Source organism: Podarcis pityusensis, assembly GCF_964106645.2.
Source record: "Podarcis pityusensis genome assembly, chromosome: 9".
NCBI classification, from domain to species: domain Eukaryota; kingdom Metazoa; phylum Chordata; class Lepidosauria; order Squamata; family Lacertidae; genus Podarcis; species Podarcis pityusensis.
In genome coordinates, this window is record NC_138034.1 from 20,318,973 (window position 1) to 20,338,948 (window position 19,976).

Sequence of the window (19,976 nt, forward strand, 5' to 3'; positions counted from 1 at the left end):
TAATGTTGTGCTTAATGGTAGTTAGTGGTCCTCATGCGATTTATGCTTCATCTGAAGCACTTGTGCAACCAATTTTGGAATTGGTGCCTAAAACACATTATATTGGTTGCATATGATTGCTTCCCAGTGTCTCATTGTACTGGAACATTCTCGCTACTCTTGTCCCCAGCAGATCTACCTTATATTTAAATGAGTAATCATTTTCTAATAAAGACAATATCCTGTTTGTTCTGTGCTACACCAACAAATTCCTGCAAGACCTGTTTGGAATTTGAGATCAACATTGCAAACATTTGTTCTCATCGGCTCAAAGTTTTAGTTTTAGTTTCAATTTTTAGTCCAGAGCACAAAGAGATCCTTAGGTTCAGTACTTGTTTTCGAAAGTTTTTGTTAAGGCGTATTCTCTTTTCAAATTCTCAAACATATTTTGAATATGTAGGATTTTGAATATGTAGGATATATTGAACAATGTTTTAAGTGATACTGCAGGTCTGTGCTCACAATATTAACGATTACTTTAGAAACAGAACTCTCACGTCTTTAAATTGTTGTTCAAGTACTTTGGTCACATCCTGTTTGATGTAAATGCAGCCTTCCTGAATCAGCTGAGAGTCGGATGTCTATGACTGTGCCACACGTGGAAAATAGCTTCCATAAGTAAAATGGGATTTTAAACTTATTAGTCATAGTTGAATTAGTTAATCTTTTTACAGGGCTTTAATTTTTACAGTGTTATTAAGATTTGATTTGAGATCTAAGCATCTTCCATTGCTGTTGCTAGCCCTCTCGCCAGCTGTCTGTTCTGTATCCATTATCTGCTGTAGAAATGTTTCGCAAGTTGTTGTTTTTTTATCCTAGTTTAATTAACTAGTCTCCTCCTGAGGTCTCCTCCTAAAGCTTTGTTTGAGGCTGTAGTTGGTGGTTGAGCAGCCATGCAGAGATGGAGGTGGAGAGCTATAAAATGCTTAGGTTTCAGTACTGTTTGCCCCAGGTTGTAATATACCTGACTCCCAGCATTCTTGTTGTGACATACAAAATCCATAAGACCATTTTCATATGATTTGCCAAGCATGTTTCTAATGGGTAACATTTGAACTGAGATTCCTAAACTATCAGGGACAGGTGGTTTGGTGTGCTGAAGGAACTGCATTTGGCTGTGTGCATGACTACAAATGCATACCAGTTTACAAATGCATGCAAAAACATGCCCATGTTTTTACATTTGCACACATGCTCATGTGGAATTGAAATACTGCTTAATTTTAACTGATGTACATCCTGTGGTTCATTTCTTCATCATACCTTTTTTTGTAGCTGTACACTTGGGAGAAAAATATTTTATAATAAACTGATGGTGTTCACAGAGCCTAAATCTATAATACATGTGGAATTTTAAATGTTCTATATGCTAGCAACTTTAATCATTCTAGCTAAATGGTGCAGATGCACCCAAAAGGATGGCTTTTTCAGGTTAGGTGGGTTGCTCCTTTACCATTCTGATGGGTTTCAGTTGTTGCGAGGTGACTTAGATGGCAATCCTGTAGCCATTCTCCTGAGCAGCTTACTTCTGAGTTGACATGTATTGTTAAAGATAAGTGAAATGCCAGCTCTGGTGGCCTCAAAGTCATCAACTTGAGCATCATGTTCAGATAATAAGGCAAATTGAAAAAGCAGAAGAAAAAGCACCTGTGGTTATTTACCTGTGATGGATTCTTCTTTACTCCAAAGTGCAAATTCATATTAGATGCATCCTATACTGCCAAAAGAAGACAGACAAGTCATGCAAATAAGAGAACACCCACATGCATTCTTTTGACTGACACGTGGATAGAATGACTGAGAGTATCTTTTCAGTGGCCTCCTACATGAATGTAGCAAAGGATCTGATTGGTTTGGGTGTGACCATGTTGAGCATCCATTGCACAGGTACATTCTTGCCAAGACTTGTAGTTAAGCTGAACTTCAAGGACTAGGAAGATGTGCTCCATTCATTTCAAATGTCTTTATCCAGCCACACCGATGACAAAGAAGAGAGGGTCTGAAGAAGTTATTTTGTTGTCTTCTCAACAAAGAAACTCTTTTTTGCAAGTTTTAGAAGGTGGGGACTAGTCAGTTTGTGCTTTTACAGTAATGGAGAGCTTAGCTGCCATCCCAGGAGAACCTAAGTTTGTCAACTATGAGGTGACAGAAGCTGAACAAAAGGAACCTAACAACATGGCAGAATCCAGAAAAGAAACTGGAACAACTTTAGATTTGCAGAAGATCCAGCAGACAATTAAAGATGACCTTGTGGCAGAGATCAAGTCCAGCCAGCTGGAAATAAAATGCGTGCTTGAGGATATCAAGAAAGCCTGGATGGAAATGGAAATGAGGCTGAACACTCAGGTTGACATGGTGACCCTGATGAAGGAAGTGAGCCACAATCTGACTAATATTACAGTGTTTCAGACAATGGTGAAGAGCCCGAAAATGTCTGCCAGCTTGACTTGTGTTGCCACGGATGAGAAAGAACAGGCATCCCAGTGCATGGGTGCAGAAGTTGGAAGTATAGACAAGTGGGGAACAAACTGTCAGAGTGGGGGGAATGCAGAGAATCCTACGTTGGGTAAGAAATATACAATTGTAATAGTTTTGTCTGACTGATATCACTGCAGACTTTTGAAATTAAAGCTGTTTCTCCCAGGAGAAAAATTCCTACATTTAATTATTTGAAAAACAATGTAGTAGCCTTGTAATTCAACTATAATTTTAAGCTAGGAAAGTAGGTTTGGGGGTTTTGTTTTGCTTTAAAGAAATGTTTGGAAAGTAACATACTGAGACGTTGTAAGGAGTTATCTGCAGGGGGAAGATTAACTTCTTTCTACAACCTGTAGTGTGTTAGAGTAAAAGGTGCTGGAACATTTCATGGCGAGTTCTTATTTTAAGCAATACCTACTGAGCTTGTCAGCTGACTCAGACAAGTGCTTTTGGGGAAATGAGCAATAGATTAAGTATGCCCCCTTGTGTTGCCTACAGGGTGTGAAATTGTTTGCAAAACACCCTGCTAAGTAGAATGGCTCTCTGCTTGAAATATTGTCAGATGTGAAAAACTGTGTAAGTAAGCTGAGGAACCAGATATTCACATGTTTATTAAGAAGGAAAGACAAAACCGGAAACTGATGTCATGCCAGTTTGCATTAGATCTTGGCTTTATGCTGGCAGTCTTTGCTCAGTCTGCACAAATATATTGTTCTGGCCCAGAAGGAATCTCTCCAGAAGCTAAGGCAATGACCCTTAGCTGGTGTCCAAACATCTTTGTTATTCAGTAAGCTATACTAAGATTTTCAAGACACTTGAAGGATGTGGTGCTTGTTAAAACAATTTCCCACCTGCTTGAAATAAAAACTTTTACTAGATATGACTGTGAATCGCCTTCAAAAGTTGACATAAAGTAGGTTTTACATACAAGAGAAGTGCAGTAGGAGCCAAATTTTATAAATGGTGGCAGGTCTAGTAGACTGTGTTGTGAATGCAAATGAGAAGGTACAAGTAGTGGTGGCTTGAAAGTCAGGGAGAGTTTTCAAGCCTGCTGTTTTCTTTGGGTGAAAGAAATAATTGGATTGATCATCAATATTTTTTTCTGCTGACTGCTTGATTCTGTGCTCCTATTCAAGATTGATTATTCAGCACCCTTTGACCCTGTACCTATCTACAGGATGAATTTCCCACTTGAAATAATTTACCAATACAAAAGTGTGCCTTGTGATTGAAGAAAACATTTCTTTGTCCTGTTGGCACTTTCCTCTAGGGCAGTGGTGGTTAATCAGGCCCCGTAGATGCAGCTGAACCACAGCCCCAGTCAGCATGCTTAGTGGTCAAGGATGATGGGAGTTGTGAGGAGTAATACGATCTGGAGAGCAACCGTGCTGTAGGGTTAGTTCAGAATGCAGTGGAATGAGGGCTTTTCACAAGAACAAGAGACCAGTGTGCTTGCCTGCTTCCTAACAAGAGGAAAACTTAGCATCTTTGAAGGACACTGGGAGACTGCAACACTAAATCCAGTAAGAGACTATTCATGCATTGCCATTTACTCTGGCTCCATTGTTCTCCCGCCACTGGTGTTTGAAGTTAACCACGACCCATAGCTATCATGTAGTTCCTTGAGAAATACTGCGGCGTGGTGTCTCTTCCCTCAAATGAGCTTCTATCCAATTTGAAAATGCACTTTGCAGTTAAGCTGAGGCTTGCACATTCAAGACGGCCATTTCACATGAACAGGCAACAGCTCCATGAGCAGGAGTTGGGCAGGGGTGGGGGCGGTTGCAGGCACAGGGAAACCAGGCAATGTGCATTGGTTGAAGACATCCCTACCTGCCTTCTTGTGTGTACAGCAACATGCAAATGCCACTTGAAATGCAGTTTGTGTGTGTGTGTGTGGGGGGGGGAAACAACCTCACTTTGTGTTAAGCCACGAATGTGTACCTGGTTAGACCTGCAGCGGTTCTCAGGATATCAGTCAGGTTTGTAGGCAGCTCTTGGGCTGCAAGAGGTATTCTGACTGCTGTTTTTTTTTTAATGTGTTATAAAGGTTGCATGCCACCCCCAATCTCTGCCGAGCAGTACCAAGATTCCAGGGGGTTCCAGTGTCGTGTTTCTGTTGGGAATCGAGGTGCAGCAGAGGCTGTCATGTCTTTAAGAAATACAGTTTATTCTACTCGTATTTACACTGGAAGCTTTCGGTGGAGGGAGTGCAGAGTTTACAGCATTTGCATCTCCAGAGGGGTTTGTTCCCTGCAGCAGTGCAGCCTTGGATGCCGAGACTTCTCCCTGTCTCTGTCCCAGCCTGCCTTCAGCCAGCCCACCAAGATGGTTCTGACCTTCAGCTCCCTGCCTCTCCTTCGCAGCAAACCCCTTGCCAAAAAACTCCTCCCTGCTATTCCAAGCCCAGTTTTAAAAGGTGAAAATATTCCTGTTATGACACCATGTCCACGTTGCCCTGGCAAACCCCCACCCCCATTACCTGTAGGGTCTTTTGTCTCGTAGATGTCTTAATGCAGTGGTGTCCAAACTTTTTTCAAAGAGGGCCAGATTTGATGAAGTGAAGGGCCGTGAGGGCCAACCAAAGTTGTTCTTTTTTTAGGATTGAAGTGAAGTTCTTGAGCTTTTTAAATGATTTTTATGATGAGCTTTTTTAGGATTTAAGTTGTTGTGGTTTTTTTAGGATTTTACCCCAGGAAATAAACTGCCACAGGGGCCAGATTAAACTGACCAGCGGGCTGGATTAGGCCCCCGAAACGGACTTTGGACATGCCTGGCTTAATGGCAATGGCAAGGGCATCATCTCCCTCTGCCCCTCTGGCAGAAAAATAAGCTCAGCCTGTCAGCCCTGATTAAACTGCAACACCCAAAGAATCTAGAGAGGGAAATTTGGCACCCAGGGATCTAGGGGGGATCCCTGTTCCCACACTAACCCGTAACACTATGTATAAAATAAATTTACTGGTCTTGTAGACGGGTTATGTTGTTTTCCTGATACCTTTGTTTCATTCATACTCATGAATATATGTAACTAATAAATTGCGGAAGGGGAAGAGGAAATGACTAGGTATCGTATAGGTATTCTTACCAAGTTAATTTTACAGTAAACCTAGTCCTAGGCAGTGTTTATATCAGTGGCCTTCTCAGTCTGTGCACTTAGCTGGCTAAGCTGTTTTTCCAGAAGGTCATTCCATAGTAAATGGGCTTAATTTATAAGTTCCACATTGGTTGGGTGAATTTTTTGGGAGGGAGTCAGGGGCTTTCTGACACACAGGTACACAAAAGTTCTAGAATTAAAATTGAGTCATCTCTGGAACACAAAATAATGCAAACTTTTAACAAATTCAGCTCTTAACTAGCCACTTGGTGATTTTTATCCATTTGTCACATATAATAAGATACCAATTTATGAAGCTAGGCTGAACAATGGTTGTTTTTTCTGTGCATGTAAATTAGCTCAGTAGTAAAATGTTCCCGGAACAGTCCAAATGTAGTTGATACAGTTGAAACGAGTTGAAAACCCGAAATAATGTCCTCCTCTTAAGAAAGAGCTGCTCAGATCTTACAAGTAGCTCAAAGGTACCCGCCATGAGCTACTTACCCAAGAGAGATGTTCATTTGTAGTGATGGGCTTATTGAGTATCAGCCAGGTTAATGCTGTCTAATCTTGAGCAATAAAGAACAGATTTGACTACTTTTAATCCAACAAGAGAAGGCAACATAATGGTTAGAAGAGCCAATTCCCTCACTTTGCATCTTGTTTGACCTGAAGATTTTCTCTTCCCCTTGTTTTTGAACCTAGATGGGTACCGTGTGGAAATGGACTTCAGGGTCAGGGGAATGTTGTGGTGGGCTGATTATGACTTGAAATCTGTGTGCTTCTTACTCTGAGCGTGTACTGTAACAGCACTTCACTAGGCCTAGAGTGTTCAAAGCCTTAATACTCTTTCTATGTATTTCTTAAGATACGCAGTATTGCTTATCACAACCATCACAATAGTTTGCTACTCACCCACCTTCCCTCCTTCCGGGTCTGACCATCTCCTTTTTGACACTAAGGTTGTCAAAAAGTTGTCCCATTAACGCAAGGACTTTTGCCGCGCAACAAGACTTCTCCTCATGTGCCCCTCAAATCTGAGGAACCTCTAGAGCAGATTCTTTTATTGGGGGAGAAGAGGAAGAGCGCATTGTGTAGGCAGAAGTCCTTGTGCTAACAGGACGACCTTGGATACAACCCCCATTTTAAAAGTTTCAATTATCTATTCAAACAAACAGATTAAGGGAAGCCAGTGCATCAAGTAACTTTGGAAAGAAAGTTCTTGTTTTGAATGTTGTCATAGAGCATGGGTAGGCAAACTAAGGCCCGGGGGCCGGATCCAGCCCAATCCCTTACAAAATCTGGCCTGCAGACTGTCTGGGAATCAGCGTGTTTTTACATGAGTAGAATGTGTCCTTTTATTTAAAATGCATCTCTGGGTTATTGGTGGGGCATAGGAATTTGTTCACCCCCCCCCCCAAATATATAGTCCGGCACCCCACAAGGTCTGAAGGACAGTGGACAGGCCCCCAGCTGAAAAAGTTTGCTGACCCCTGTATAGAGCCTCTAAGGCTGTGGGTATGTAACAGTGGCAAGAGTATAAAAATTGAAGGAATATTCCTACAAATGTGAAACAGTTGTATATTTATTAGTACAGTATACATAATGCTAAAAAGCAGTTTTTTTGTAAGGGCACCTGCCAGAAACATGAGAGAAGTTTCACCACTGCATCTGGGGAATGTTGCTTGATAAAGCCGTGTTGGAAATTAATCTTTGGCAAACTGAGCAATACATGATTGTCAATTAATCAGCTGCAGTACTGAGAGCACCCAAATGTTTAATGTGGCTTGTTAGAAATGATTGCCAATGAGCAGAGCACAGTAGTGAAAATCCCAATAATGCTTAGCAATGCTGGAATTGTAGGAAGGAGCACAGTGTACATCCTGGTTTTATCTTGTCCACTATCTTTTTATATATTTCTCATGTTTGAATGATAATCCTTTTAATGGACTTGAGAGGTCCCTTAACTTCAGGGTTTGTGTTTTTCATTATAAAGCTGAGAAACTCCGCAATTTGCAATTAAGAGGGGAAAGATTGCTAAACCTAGTTGGAAGTGTCTATGTTGGAAAGCAGAAATGGTAAAGCTGTAATTTGCAATGGAAATTTGTACATGGAAGTGCCTGTGGTGCAAATTTTATGTTAAATATGCCATTAAAACTGCTTTGAAAATGAAATTGAGCAAGCTGTTGCATTTGAGATTGCAGCATTGTGAGTATATGTTAGAAAGGCACTGCAATATTATGGTAAGCTTTTTAAAATAGAAATGTGTGGGAAAAGATGCTGCTAATGGATAAGCTTCAGTATTTATTACAAAATATAGCAATAGAACACTTGCTGACAACTTGGCAAACTGCATATTAGGGGTCTTCCTTGTTTTGAAGTACTTTGCTTCCCGCAGCTATCAAAGTAATGCCCAAAAGCACAACTTTGACAAAGAATTACTTGATACGCCTAATTTACTTGTACTCTTGACGTTTACGATGTTCAAAGTTGTTGCTTCTTGTTTCTGTGTTCTGCAGTTGACAGGGGCAAGCAGAAGAGTCCCAAGAACTCATTCATACAAACCCGCAGTTCATCTATCGAAGTGCATTCGCCAGAAACAAAACAACACGAGCTGACACAATACAAAAAAAAGTGTGAGAACCAAAGTGGACTTATCCAGCGATTGAAGAAATGCTTGGGCATCAGTCATCAGAAATTTGAAGCGTTGGCTATTGTGATCCAGCACTTGGAGTCCGAGGTAAAGTTAATTCAGAGTTTTGAATGCACATTTAATTATTTGGTATTGCTTGCGTTTTACATCTTTTCTACATTTGATTTGATTTGTGCTGAAAAAATATCTAAATATGAAGGAACTTGGATGTTTATAGGCTTTTATTGTTGCACGCCACCCCAATTTCCAAGCGGAGCAATATTTCAGGGGTTCCAGGCGCTTACTCAGGGTTCATGTTTCCTTTGGAATGAGGGATATGTATATGCAACCTGAGCTTACGATGGAGGGGTTCTCAGCATCAGTACCCAAAAATGGCCATGCTTCTCCCATAGCCACAGCCTTTGATTCCAACAGAGATGAGGCATCTCTCTCTAGCTTCCCAACCTGCTTCCTGCTTCCAGCTCACATAACTAATAGCTCCCAACTCTGGCTTTTGTCTGTCAAGCTGAGAGAGGAGGGCCCACCCATTTGTTATCTGGCACAGAGCCACTTCCTTTGTTACCTTAATGGCCCATACTTACAGGGCCGTTACCAAGAAACTTGTCTGGCTGTTTCAACAATTTGAACCCTTACTTAGATTTCAGCACTTGCTAGATCCAGGAATTTAAAGGGTTTCAAGCATACTTCCTACCTGCCACAAATAATAGTACTATAATAACTCAAATATGCATTCAGGGAATATTTGAATATTGATTCTCCACTCCTCCCTCCTCATAGGTTTACTCAAATTGGGATGTTCTACCATAAATAGATTTTGGTGTATTGCCTAGTCCTGGATAGTAGAGAAGAGGCTGTCTTCAGATGATGGGTGTTCATTCCTATGTTCCATCTCAGAATAAGAGAGAAGCAAGGAAAAGGCATCACTCCTGTTTCACACTGTGTGTATTGGATGGTGTGTGAAATCACGATGAAGGAGTAGCCGGATAGCCCCATATACAGATTAGCAGAAGTCAGGCAACTGCCCATTTACTGTAAGGGCTATTATCTCCTGAGAGCATGGAATATTTCAAAATACAAGGCAAACAGGGCAAACAAGTCTGCAATGTGTTAAATGTGTTAAATGTGTTGTTAAACAACAACGCATACTTTGAGATCTTTCATGGTATAGTATCAAATGATTAAACGCATAACTGCGCACTGCAATTAAGTGGCATGCTGTGTGTATAAGTTGTAATTTGAATGCCTTTGTTTTTAAACATAAATTAGCTCTGCACCGCTCTTACCAGTTAAATTTGCTCAGACGATACAGAATCTGACATCTAATTCTTGTAAATGTTAAGTACGCTGAGAGGAAATGGTCACAGACTGCAATGCTATTTGCAAGTTTCTTTTTCTCTGTATTGACAGCACTTCATCCAAATTTACCTTTTAGATGGTTTGTCTAACTAACCCTGAAAAGTTGGAAGTTGTTATGTCTGCAGTCGTAAGCCAGTAAAGTTGAAGCTTTTAATTCTAAACAAATATCCCAGCTTTCAGAATTTTGGAATGCTAAAGTTACCCATTCCTACTCTGATAAAAGAGAAATTGGATGGGGTTTTTAAGTTCAGCATTAGAAGAAATAAGAATGGACGATGCAATGTTGTTTACTTTTCCAACTGATATATGCAAAGAAAAACCCATCTCTTAAAAAAAGCAATATAAAAGCAGTCAAGTCTTGTCTGAACTGGAAGAGCATACTAAGTGCACCAGCTATTTTGGAAGTTAATTATCCTTAATTATTCGCTTTATCTGGCTAGGCTAGACACTTAGTTGTGTGAAATAAAATTAACAAACATCTTAAAAGGCCAAAACTGCATAACTTTTTAAAAAGAAGCCAACCATTAACACATCTCAGCTAAATTAAATATGAAGTATTGTCCTTACAGCCTTCATTTCCCTATGCCCATGTTTCTCCCACTGCTTCCTCTTTTCCTTCTTTACCCACTGCAGCCTCTTCTTTACATTGGCGGTGTCCCGCTTCTCCTCTTCCTTTCAATCCTGTTCGTCTACATATACAGTGGTACCTCGGGTTACATACTCTTCAGGTTACATATGCTTCAGGTTACAGACTCTGCTAACCCAGAAATAGTGCTTCAGGTTAAGAACTTTGCTTCAGGATGAGAACAGAAATCGGGCTCCGGTGGCACGGCAGCAGCAGGCGGCCTCATTAGCTAAAGTGGTGCTTCAGGTTAAGAACAGTTTCAGGTTAAGAACGGACCTCCGGAATGAATTAAGTACTTAATCTGAGGTACCACTATATTATTATTATTATTTCACACACACATGAATACTGACCAACACACACACACACACACACACATGGCAAAACAGGCACAGGAAGCTTTGGGCAGCATCCTCATTCATACCTATAGTCATTCCAATCCTTCCCATGTCTGGAATGCATGGCTGTCATTGCCCATTGCTCTGGGCCGTTCAAGCATGGATGTTTCCCAATGTTGTTTTTCCCTCCCCGATGAGTCAAATCCACATTTTAGTGATGGATCCATGTAGCTCCGGGAATAGCAATGTTCTCAAGGCTAGCTCTCTGAGCCTCGGTTCTGAAATGAAAATCGCCTTGTCTCTCTGAGTTGTCCTTAGGGTGTGACTACGACAGATGTGTAAACTACTTGGCAGAATAGATCAGCAGCATTGTATAGGCTGGGCAGTGACCTTTCCGTGAGTTTAATTTAAAGATCATTCCTCTCATGGAATCTCCCATGCAAAGGTGTGAATGCCATCTTATTAACCCTCTGTGCTTTGTTGGTCAGGAGGACCCACTAAATTTCATTGTGAGGCTAGATTCAGAAATATTGTTTACAATGGTGAAAATGAGTAGTACTCACCCTATGGTAAATGATGGGCCATTTTCCTTGTTCTGGGCGTTTTGTTGTTCTTTCATTGGCAACCTGGGTTTTAATAGAATTTCTCACCAATTATATTTCTCTTAAATGCATAATTTATGGATTGCTTCAAGCTGTACTTTAACAGCATATGCAGTTGGCAAGTTTAAAAAATAAGATATGTAGCACTGCAGTTCTGAACGCATTAAATGCTTGGCCAAATGCCAGTGACCTCTCAGTGAACTGTCTATCCTCATGTAGCACAGTTACTTCTAAGCATTAATTTATTACACTTGTCACTAGTCTCTGAATGGTTAACATGCATCAGGTTTGGCTGGTTGACTTTTTCAGGCAAAAGTTGATGGAATTTGACAGTATCTCATCTGTCACTTTGCTTTTTAAATTCTTCAGATTTTGGGATGTGTGGGTGATAGGACAGGCAATTCCAATGAGCAACACTCATACCAAATTTGAAAAGTCTGCTTATTCATAGAGTTAATTCATAGTGTTGTAGCTGTGTTCCCTTCCCAGTTCGTTTTTCAGATATTTGTTCATTGAGAGCATCAACAGATGGGGTGCGGCAGGGGAAAATAGATGGCAAATTGTAAGAAATCAAAGAAATGGTCTTGTTTGTGTCCAGGTCTTGCTTAATAGATCCTCCTTACCAGAAGCAAGAATTTTGTTTTATATATATATAAAACCCTCTTTAAAACCTGTTTACGTTGGTCTGATCTTCCAAATATTTCACTTTACTGATGAGTTTTATATTATGCCCTTACATAGGCAAAGTAATCCATAAATCTCTTGTGCAGCATAGATGAGTAGCTTTGCTCTAGCAGACTGTAGCAATGAATGTAGCCCAAAACATTATTCTTGTTTCATACCTGTTTTTTTTTAATCTAAATGCAAGTTTATGTAGAATTATATGCATCTAATTGATGACAATCATCTGATCAACTACTTGTTTTTTTTATTACTTGGATGATAGCCTTGCGGCTTAGACAAGAGGAAATCTTTTGCACTTATTATCGACTCATTTCATACATCCAAGGACACTTATGTCACCTCATTTATGCTAAGTGGCCAGAACTTTTTCAGAAGCAGGAGCTGGTAGCTCTGTTTAGCTTGATTGACCCTTATTTCCATTTCCATTAAATCCCAAAGAACATGGACATAGCCCTATTTCTTTTCGGCGTGGTTTCAGTTTTTCTTGAGCCAGGGTGATGCAGCCTTCCTTGAATAGCAGATTTTGAAGGGCAGCGAGGATCAACTATTGCTACCGCTACGGGAGGTGCATTTTGGATTTTCAACCCCTGAAGTGTGTGCCGCACTATCACTTCAGCCTACAGGTAGTCTGAATGTTCCTTCAAACAGACAGAAAACCCTTCATAGCAAACCAAAGAACCCTGACATAATAAGGAGAAACAAGAACCCTGCTCCCAGCCATCCACTTCTCTACATTTGTCTATCGGTATTTTGTGTAGTTATATGAGTAGTCAGTAGTCAAGAAACAGGTTTAACTTCTCATCTGTTCTTTGTTTGAACTTGGCTTTAATGTGATGTCATCATTTAAATTGTCAATGAAACACAGACTTCAAACTGGTTCAGTTTTTTTTGTGGGAATATTTACATTTGAAACTAAATCTGTCAGGAGTGGGAGATAATATCAGTGAGTATCAAGGTGGAAAACTTTCAGGAATAATTTTATTTTCTTAAGAATAATAATTGCTTGAAGTGCTTCATTCCAAGGTGTGTTACGCATTTTTATGCTGCCATGCACACTGGTTTTGAAATGGAACAATTGCTGGACCTTCTACTTGAAAAAGCAATGAGGTCACAATACTATATTAGTGATGCCTCTGTTGTTGTGGCAACTATTGATGTCATCACCTATGTCTTTAATCCTTTCACCTTATACTGAGAGAAAGATTGAGGTGGGCTCATTGTTTCCTAAACATGGGCTTTTAATTAAAACATGGCTGGAAAAACGTTCAAACATAAATGCAACTTCCTTGAAATAGCGTTTTAAGAATGTATAACAACTTTACCCCCAGAGAACATGGGTTTGCCTGTTCTCTTGAAAATACACTCGTCACATCTGTAAAATACAACATTAATTGTCCATGAATTTATTGGGCCATTCAGAGTTCATCTTGCCTATTACGTTAATACTTTTTGCACAACTCATGGGTTGCAAACTGGTAAAATTCTTTAAGGCCTACGTTGGATTAGATCGATCTGTGCCTCTGAACTTAATATCCGGCCACAAGAAAGAGGTGGTAAGTTTGTTGCAATAACTGCATTTTGGTTTAAATACAAATCTTTTAAATAGTAATTCTAAACCTGGCAACTTTTACAAGGCAAATATTATTCCTCCACATGTTCGTACCTAGGTTTCGTTACCATGGAAAATAACAAACAACAATCTTTGACTTTCACGCATGGAAAGTTTTTTTTTCCCCGTTCTGCAAACCCCACAAAGATCATTGGTTAATACAGGGGTATCTTGCTCTTTTGGAGACTCACAGGGCTATAACCTCCCTCCACAGTGAGATGGAAAAAACTTTAAAAATGCCTCTCCATCACTGGAGTCAAAATCTGTGTCTTGTCGCATCATGTCTTTCTCTCCTATAATGCAGATGTAAACCACTTTGAGGTTTCTTGAAATGTAAAGTGGTGTACAAGGTAAATTTATAAATAAATGCTGTCTTTCTACTCAAGAATAATGGCTCCTAGCCATTTATCTGTGGAACCATAAGAGGTAAATAATTATAGAATGTCTTCAGTTCTGTCGAGAGGACTTCCTGCTTGCTAGTTTTACATGGTTTACTACTTCTTGACAGGATTTGGGGAGAGCTAGCTGTCAGGCTCCAGGGATTCGGCTCTCCCCACTTTGGCTGTAGATAAGCAGGACAAAGCGAAAAGTCACTTACCATTTAAAGAGTCTTATTATTATTATTATTATTATTATTATTATTATTATTATTATTATTATTTTATTTGTACCCCTCCCTGCCTGGCCAGAGCCGGGCTCAGAGCGGCTAACATGATATAAATAACACAGTGTGCATCAAAACAAGCAATCAATTGATTAAAATGTATTCCAAAATTAATTCAAATAAGTTAAAGTTAAAACTGGACAAATGACAATCCTCAGGTTAAAATTGAAAGCGGTTAATACTCGCCAGGACCAACTGTTTCCACTGATATTTTAAGGACCTGTGAGCGGGCTCCTTTGTGCTTGTTCTTATACAAAGAGAAAATGAGTCAGACTGAACCCTGACCAAAGGCCTGGCGGAACAGCTCGGTCTTGCAGGCCCTGCGGAAGGATGTCAGATCTCACAGCGCCCCTGTTTCTTGTGAGAGAGTGTTCCACCAGGCCGGGGCCACAGCCAAAAAGGCCCTGGCTCTGGTCGAGGCCAGTCTAATGATCACAGCAAAAGAACAAAGCATCCATTCTCAGAGTAAAGGTGTTCCCAATTAAGGATTCCTCCCACTCCCCCCCCCCGTCACTTCCGTCTTGCAACCTGATCTCGCAACCACCGTGCTTTTTGTGTAGCCACTTTATCTGCTCTACGTGACCTTGGACTGATATGCTGAATACTTTCCAGCGAGAGAGAGAGTCTGTTAACTCTCTCTCTCTCTCTGTTCTTCTTCTCCTAGCTGTTCACCACCCAGTTCTTCCCAACTTTTGTCTTCTGAACTATGTCCCTTTGTGAACCACTGTTCCAAATCTATACTATCCCAATACTCCTGGGCAGCTTCAGGATCCTGCTCAGGAGCAGGGAGAGGGGGAGGCTCCCACCATTCCTCATCAGAGCAGTACTCCTCAGCCTGGTCTAACATCAGCTATTTCTTGTCCATGATTACACAGGGAACTCCAAAGAGCTAGGCTGCTTGCAGGAGATGAGGGGGTGTTGTGTTCCCAGGGATGTGGGAGGACTGAGAAAGAAGAGGAAGAGAAGACACGTGGGATTTGGGATTACAGGCATAGAGGGTGCGGAATGCATGTAAGTGGAAAGTTGAATAGTGCTATGATATTTTTACAAAACATCCTGTTACAGTGGAAGCTCGGGTTGCAGACATAATCCGTGACGGAGGCACGTCCGCAACCCGCAGCGTTCGTAACCTGCAGCGCCACGTCTGCGCACGTGTGTGATGCGATTTGGCACTTCTGCGCATGCGCAAAGTGCGATTGGCGAAACCCGGAAGTAACCCTTTCTGGTACTTCCAGGTTTCCCGCGGTCCGTATCCTGAAAACACGCAACCCGAAGCGTCTGTAACTTGAGGTACCACTGTATAAGTACATTTCAAACGCAGTAACCTTTTGTAGTTGTTGCACAGACATACAGCTATTTTATGGCAGGGATCTGAATCATCAGCAGCAGCAGCACCAGCAACGATGAACTAGGTCTGAACCATAATGAGATGTTGTATTTTCAGAACACGCTTTTACAAAATGCAAAACCGTTGGCATGGGGAAAAGGGTTGGGAGACAAGGCAACCCAACAGATGGCTCTCTGTATCTCTATATCACAGGATATAGTTCATTTTGGATGTCAATGGTGGTCCTTCCTAGTGTATTACTTAGACAGGGGTGCTTATTTGGCTGTACTTCCCTGTGCAAGGGAGTGATGGTCTGGTTGCTGTAGAAACAGGAACCATTTCCCCCTCCTCAGTAGCTCCCCAGTTTGGGTAACACAGAGTTGAAACAAATCCACAAAAGAGAGAGATTTTGTCTACTGATTTTTGGTACCATCCTCAATTGTGGCTTTTACAACTAAAATAGTACCTCACAAGAAGCACTTTGCTAAACTGCTGGTCATTCTCCCCCCAACTATGACAGCCAAGGAAATAGGAATGTCTTCCCATGATTAGCAGTGTACATGACCTATTTTATTGATTGGAAATGTTTGCACATCTTTCAGTTTTCTGGAACTTGCTGATGCTGCATTCTTGATAATTAATTCTTGCCTTCACAGATGAGCAGGCCCTCTGCTTTCATCGTATGGTCACACCGTTACTGTCAAATGAGTAGTTTTTAAAAGTGGGAGAAGGAAATAAAGTAAAAATGCACTGTGGGGGAACGTGATCTAGTTGGGGGATCCCTGGAGAATATTATGAAACCTACTTCTATGTTTTAATTCCAGATTTAAATTTCCTCTTCTATATTATCCTTTGGAATTTTGGCGAATCACTAATGTTTAGCCACAGTTCTGCCAAATGCAAACTTGTGATCTGCAGAATTTTGAGGCCAGATCTGAAGTATTATAGAATACTGAAATTAATGGAGCACTGAATAATGGAAATTTGAAATAGAATTCCCTTCGCTCCCTAAATAGGCTTCAGTTTGAATTTAGTGCAATAACCTTTGATGTGCTTCATGAAAAAGAAATACACCACAGCAGCAACTCAAAAGCAACAACTGAACAATTTATGCATTCAACTTGTTTCCAGCAGCAATACTGTGTGCTCATTTTTCATCAGTCCATGTTTTGCACACTAATATAAATGTGTGTACTGGAAAAAAATTGAGAATAAGCCTAAACAGGTTTTCAAGACAGTTCTATGAGCTTGAGGTGGCTTTAGGACTACCCTTGGTTTTGTTTTGTTTTCCAAATAATACCCACCCCCTTTTAAAAAAACTTGTAATACAGTTGTACCTTGGTTCTCAAACAAAATGCATTCTGGGAGTCTGTTTGACTCCTGAAACCGTTTGAAAACCAAGGCGCGTCCTGCAGCCAATTGGAAGCTGCACCGGACGTTCGGCTTCCGAAAATCATTCGAAAACCAGAACACTTACTTCTGAGTTTCAATTGGTTCGGGAGCCAAGGCATTTGAGATCCAAGGTACGACTGTACAGTGTGTGTGTGTGTGTGTGTGTGTGTGTGTGTGTGTCAGCTCTCAAAGAGAATTGTTTGCCTGTGTGGACTGGAGGACATTCAGTTGATAGGATGACTCCTTCCACTGGGCTGGATGGGCAAGATCTCCCCAAGCCTTTCAGAACCTCCTTCAGCCATCCCACCCTTCAGATCTGCCTTTGGTCAGAGTAGGATGTTTTTTTCTCTGTGAAGAAATAACCACCGTATTTAGTGCTTTCCCCCCATTTTGTCAGCCTTCAGAGAATTTTTTTTTGGGGGGGGTCGGGGGGGGGGCTTAGCAAAATTGCTTGCCTGAGTTTAAGCTAATCTTTGGATCCTAGTCTTTAGCATCACTCGAAGCTTCCACAAGTCTTTCTGTGGGCCATGCTCCTTTTTTAGCCCAGTAAAAGTTTGTGTTGTGTGTGTGTCTGTCCTGATTGTGTCCGCTTACCTGGACATCTTCCCTTTCCCTTCTATTTTATTAAAGTATTTTAGCCAGATTTGTTTTCTGTAGCTCATACTGGCAAAAATAATTGGTTCCGTGCAAGAGAGCCATCTTAAATTTTGTATATCCAAGTTATTGACCTTCTAGATACTGTTCATGTGATTCGCTTAACAGTAATGCTTTCTTTCCACCTAATGGGTGGATCCATAGTTATTGCCCTCAGATTTCTAAGAACAATGTCCTAATTGTTGGTCTTACCGATGGCTAGTAGGAGTGGCTGGTCACTAATCGGGTTATCAGATAAGTGGATTTTTCTCATTTGTGAGTTTTAAACCAATTTGCAGTTGGAATGAATGTCCTGAATGTAACAAATGTATTCTCAAGGTGGGGCTTTCTCTTGTCTGTCTGCAGCAGGGCAGTTCTTGCTCTTTGAATTAAAACTACCATAGTCCTTTGTATACGTGCAACATAAAGAATTTAATTCTACTCAGTAATAAAAAATATTTTCCATGTGTCCCTGTTTTATATACAGTATAGAATTTAGAGTATGCAAAATACTAAAGAGGCCTTTCCTTCTACAACCAAAACTTGCCTGTGAATTTGTCACTGATATTCCTGGTTTAAGATTGGTCATGCACTTGGGGAATGGAGGAAGAGAGATGCACTTAGGGAAGGTTACCCAAAGAACTCACAGCCAAATTTTTGAGCCTAGCGCAGACTTGACTAAATGGCATTACAAGTTTTGTAATATAAATGATAATCTGTAGTTTCTAAGGTAGCAGAGAGCCATGCTGGTATGTTATGGGAAATGACTGAAAACTAACATTAGGGCATGTTATGGGAAATGACTGAAAACTAACATTAGGGCAATACAGTGGTACCTTGGGTTAAGAACTTAATTCGTTCTGGAGATCAGTCCTTAACCTGAAACTGTTCTTAACCTGAGGTACCACTTTAGCTAATGGGGCCTCCTGCTGCCGCCGCACGATTTCTGTTCTCATCCTGAAGCAAAGTTCTTAACCCGAGGTACTATTTCTGGGTTAGCGGAGTCTGTAACCTGAAGCGTCTGTAACCCAAGGTACCACTGTAGCTTTGTGAGGTTGGCCATCTGTCATGGATGCTTTAGTCGAGATTTCTGCACTGCAGAGGGTTGGATTAGATGACCATCGGGAATCCCTTCCAATTCCTTGATTCTATGAGAAGCATCACGTTGGTGTTGTGGTTAGAGTGTTGGCTCTGGAAGACCAGGGTTTAAATCCCCACTTACCTGTGAACTTCGCTTGTCAACTTTGAGCTGTTTAATATGTCTCAGCCTAACAGACCCCAAAGGATTGTTGTGAGAATAAAATAGGGGAGAACCATTTTTGCCACCTTGAGTGTTTTGGAGGAAATATGAGACTTGGAAGTTCAAAAACATTATGTTTTAAGCTGGTTTTTATAAAGTAATACGCAGGTGTATGAGTTCCCCATAACTTTTCAGGCTGGATGTCAACGCCACCCTACAAAAGGTGGGTGGGCTGGTGTGTTATTCATCAGTGATGTGATTTTTTTAAAAAATAGTGTTTTATTTTTGAATGTCTATTTTGGTGAAAGCTAAAAATGAGTGAATGAGTGTCGTTTCCCCCCAGCAAATATAAAGATAGATTTGGTTCTAGGCCTTTGGGTATGGACTTGCCAGGGTTGACTCAGGCCAGTTACTAAGTAATCTGTAAAATGGGAATAATAGCAAGTGGTCTAAATCATAAAAGAGTGCTTGTGAGGGCAATCACGAAAGCGATGCTGAAATATTAATGAATATATAGCGTCATCAAATGTAACAGGAAAAAGATGGACGCTATCCCCTTGCCCCCACTGTTTAAAACCGTATTGTAAGCTCCTTGAGAGTAGAGATTTGACTATCCTGTAGAAGCACCAGGTTCACTGAAGAAGCTACATCACAAATGATAGCATAGTCGTACTGGCAAGGTCTGTACCTTCTCTCGGCTCCTTACAATTCATGCCATGTTTTCTTCTTCTATAAATTAAGAGTGAAAGCCTAGAATAACTAATTCAGAAAAGCTAAAAATAAGATCCATTATCCATAGAGGTAGTCGGGATTTCTGTGCTCTTTCCTTCCCTCCACCCTTCACTGTACCAGCTGATATTTGAGTAAGTGGCAATCGATCTTTGTAATGTCTGGTTCTCATTTTTCAAAAAACGAAAGGGCTGTGGCTTTAAGTAATCACTGGCTGCTTGTGCCAAGTGCAGAAGCTGCAGTGTCTGCTTCTGTGTTGGGGGGAGAGACCAGTAGAAGAAGTACGGTAACTGCAAAGCACAATGAAGCCGAGCTGAGGCAGTGTCCAAAGGAGCGCTACCTAGCTGTGAGTTAAGCGTGGGCCGACCAGTTTGGTTTGCGGTAGTCCCTGCCACCTGTACATGCCTGCTACGTGGATGTGGTTGGGCAGAGAACCTGAACGATGGGCTGCTCCAGCAGCAGAATGTGCCTGTATTCTCAGTGTGCTGCAAAAGAGGTAATTGGCATTTG

At 41.0% G+C, this 19,976-nt stretch overlaps 1 protein-coding gene across 2 annotated transcripts in view; it reads left to right on the plus strand.

Annotated features, from left to right (window-relative positions):
- Positions 1-19,976, plus strand: part of MTUS1 (microtubule associated scaffold protein 1) — an 84,610-nt gene that overhangs the window by 50,050 nt on the left and 14,584 nt on the right. For both annotated transcript variants that reach the window (XM_081019811.1, XM_081019812.1), the window contains one exon: positions 8,134-8,354. In XM_081019811.1, the coding sequence (XP_080875937.1) occupies positions 8,134-8,354 (221 nt within the window). The remainder of the gene's footprint in view (positions 1-8,133; positions 8,355-19,976) is intronic.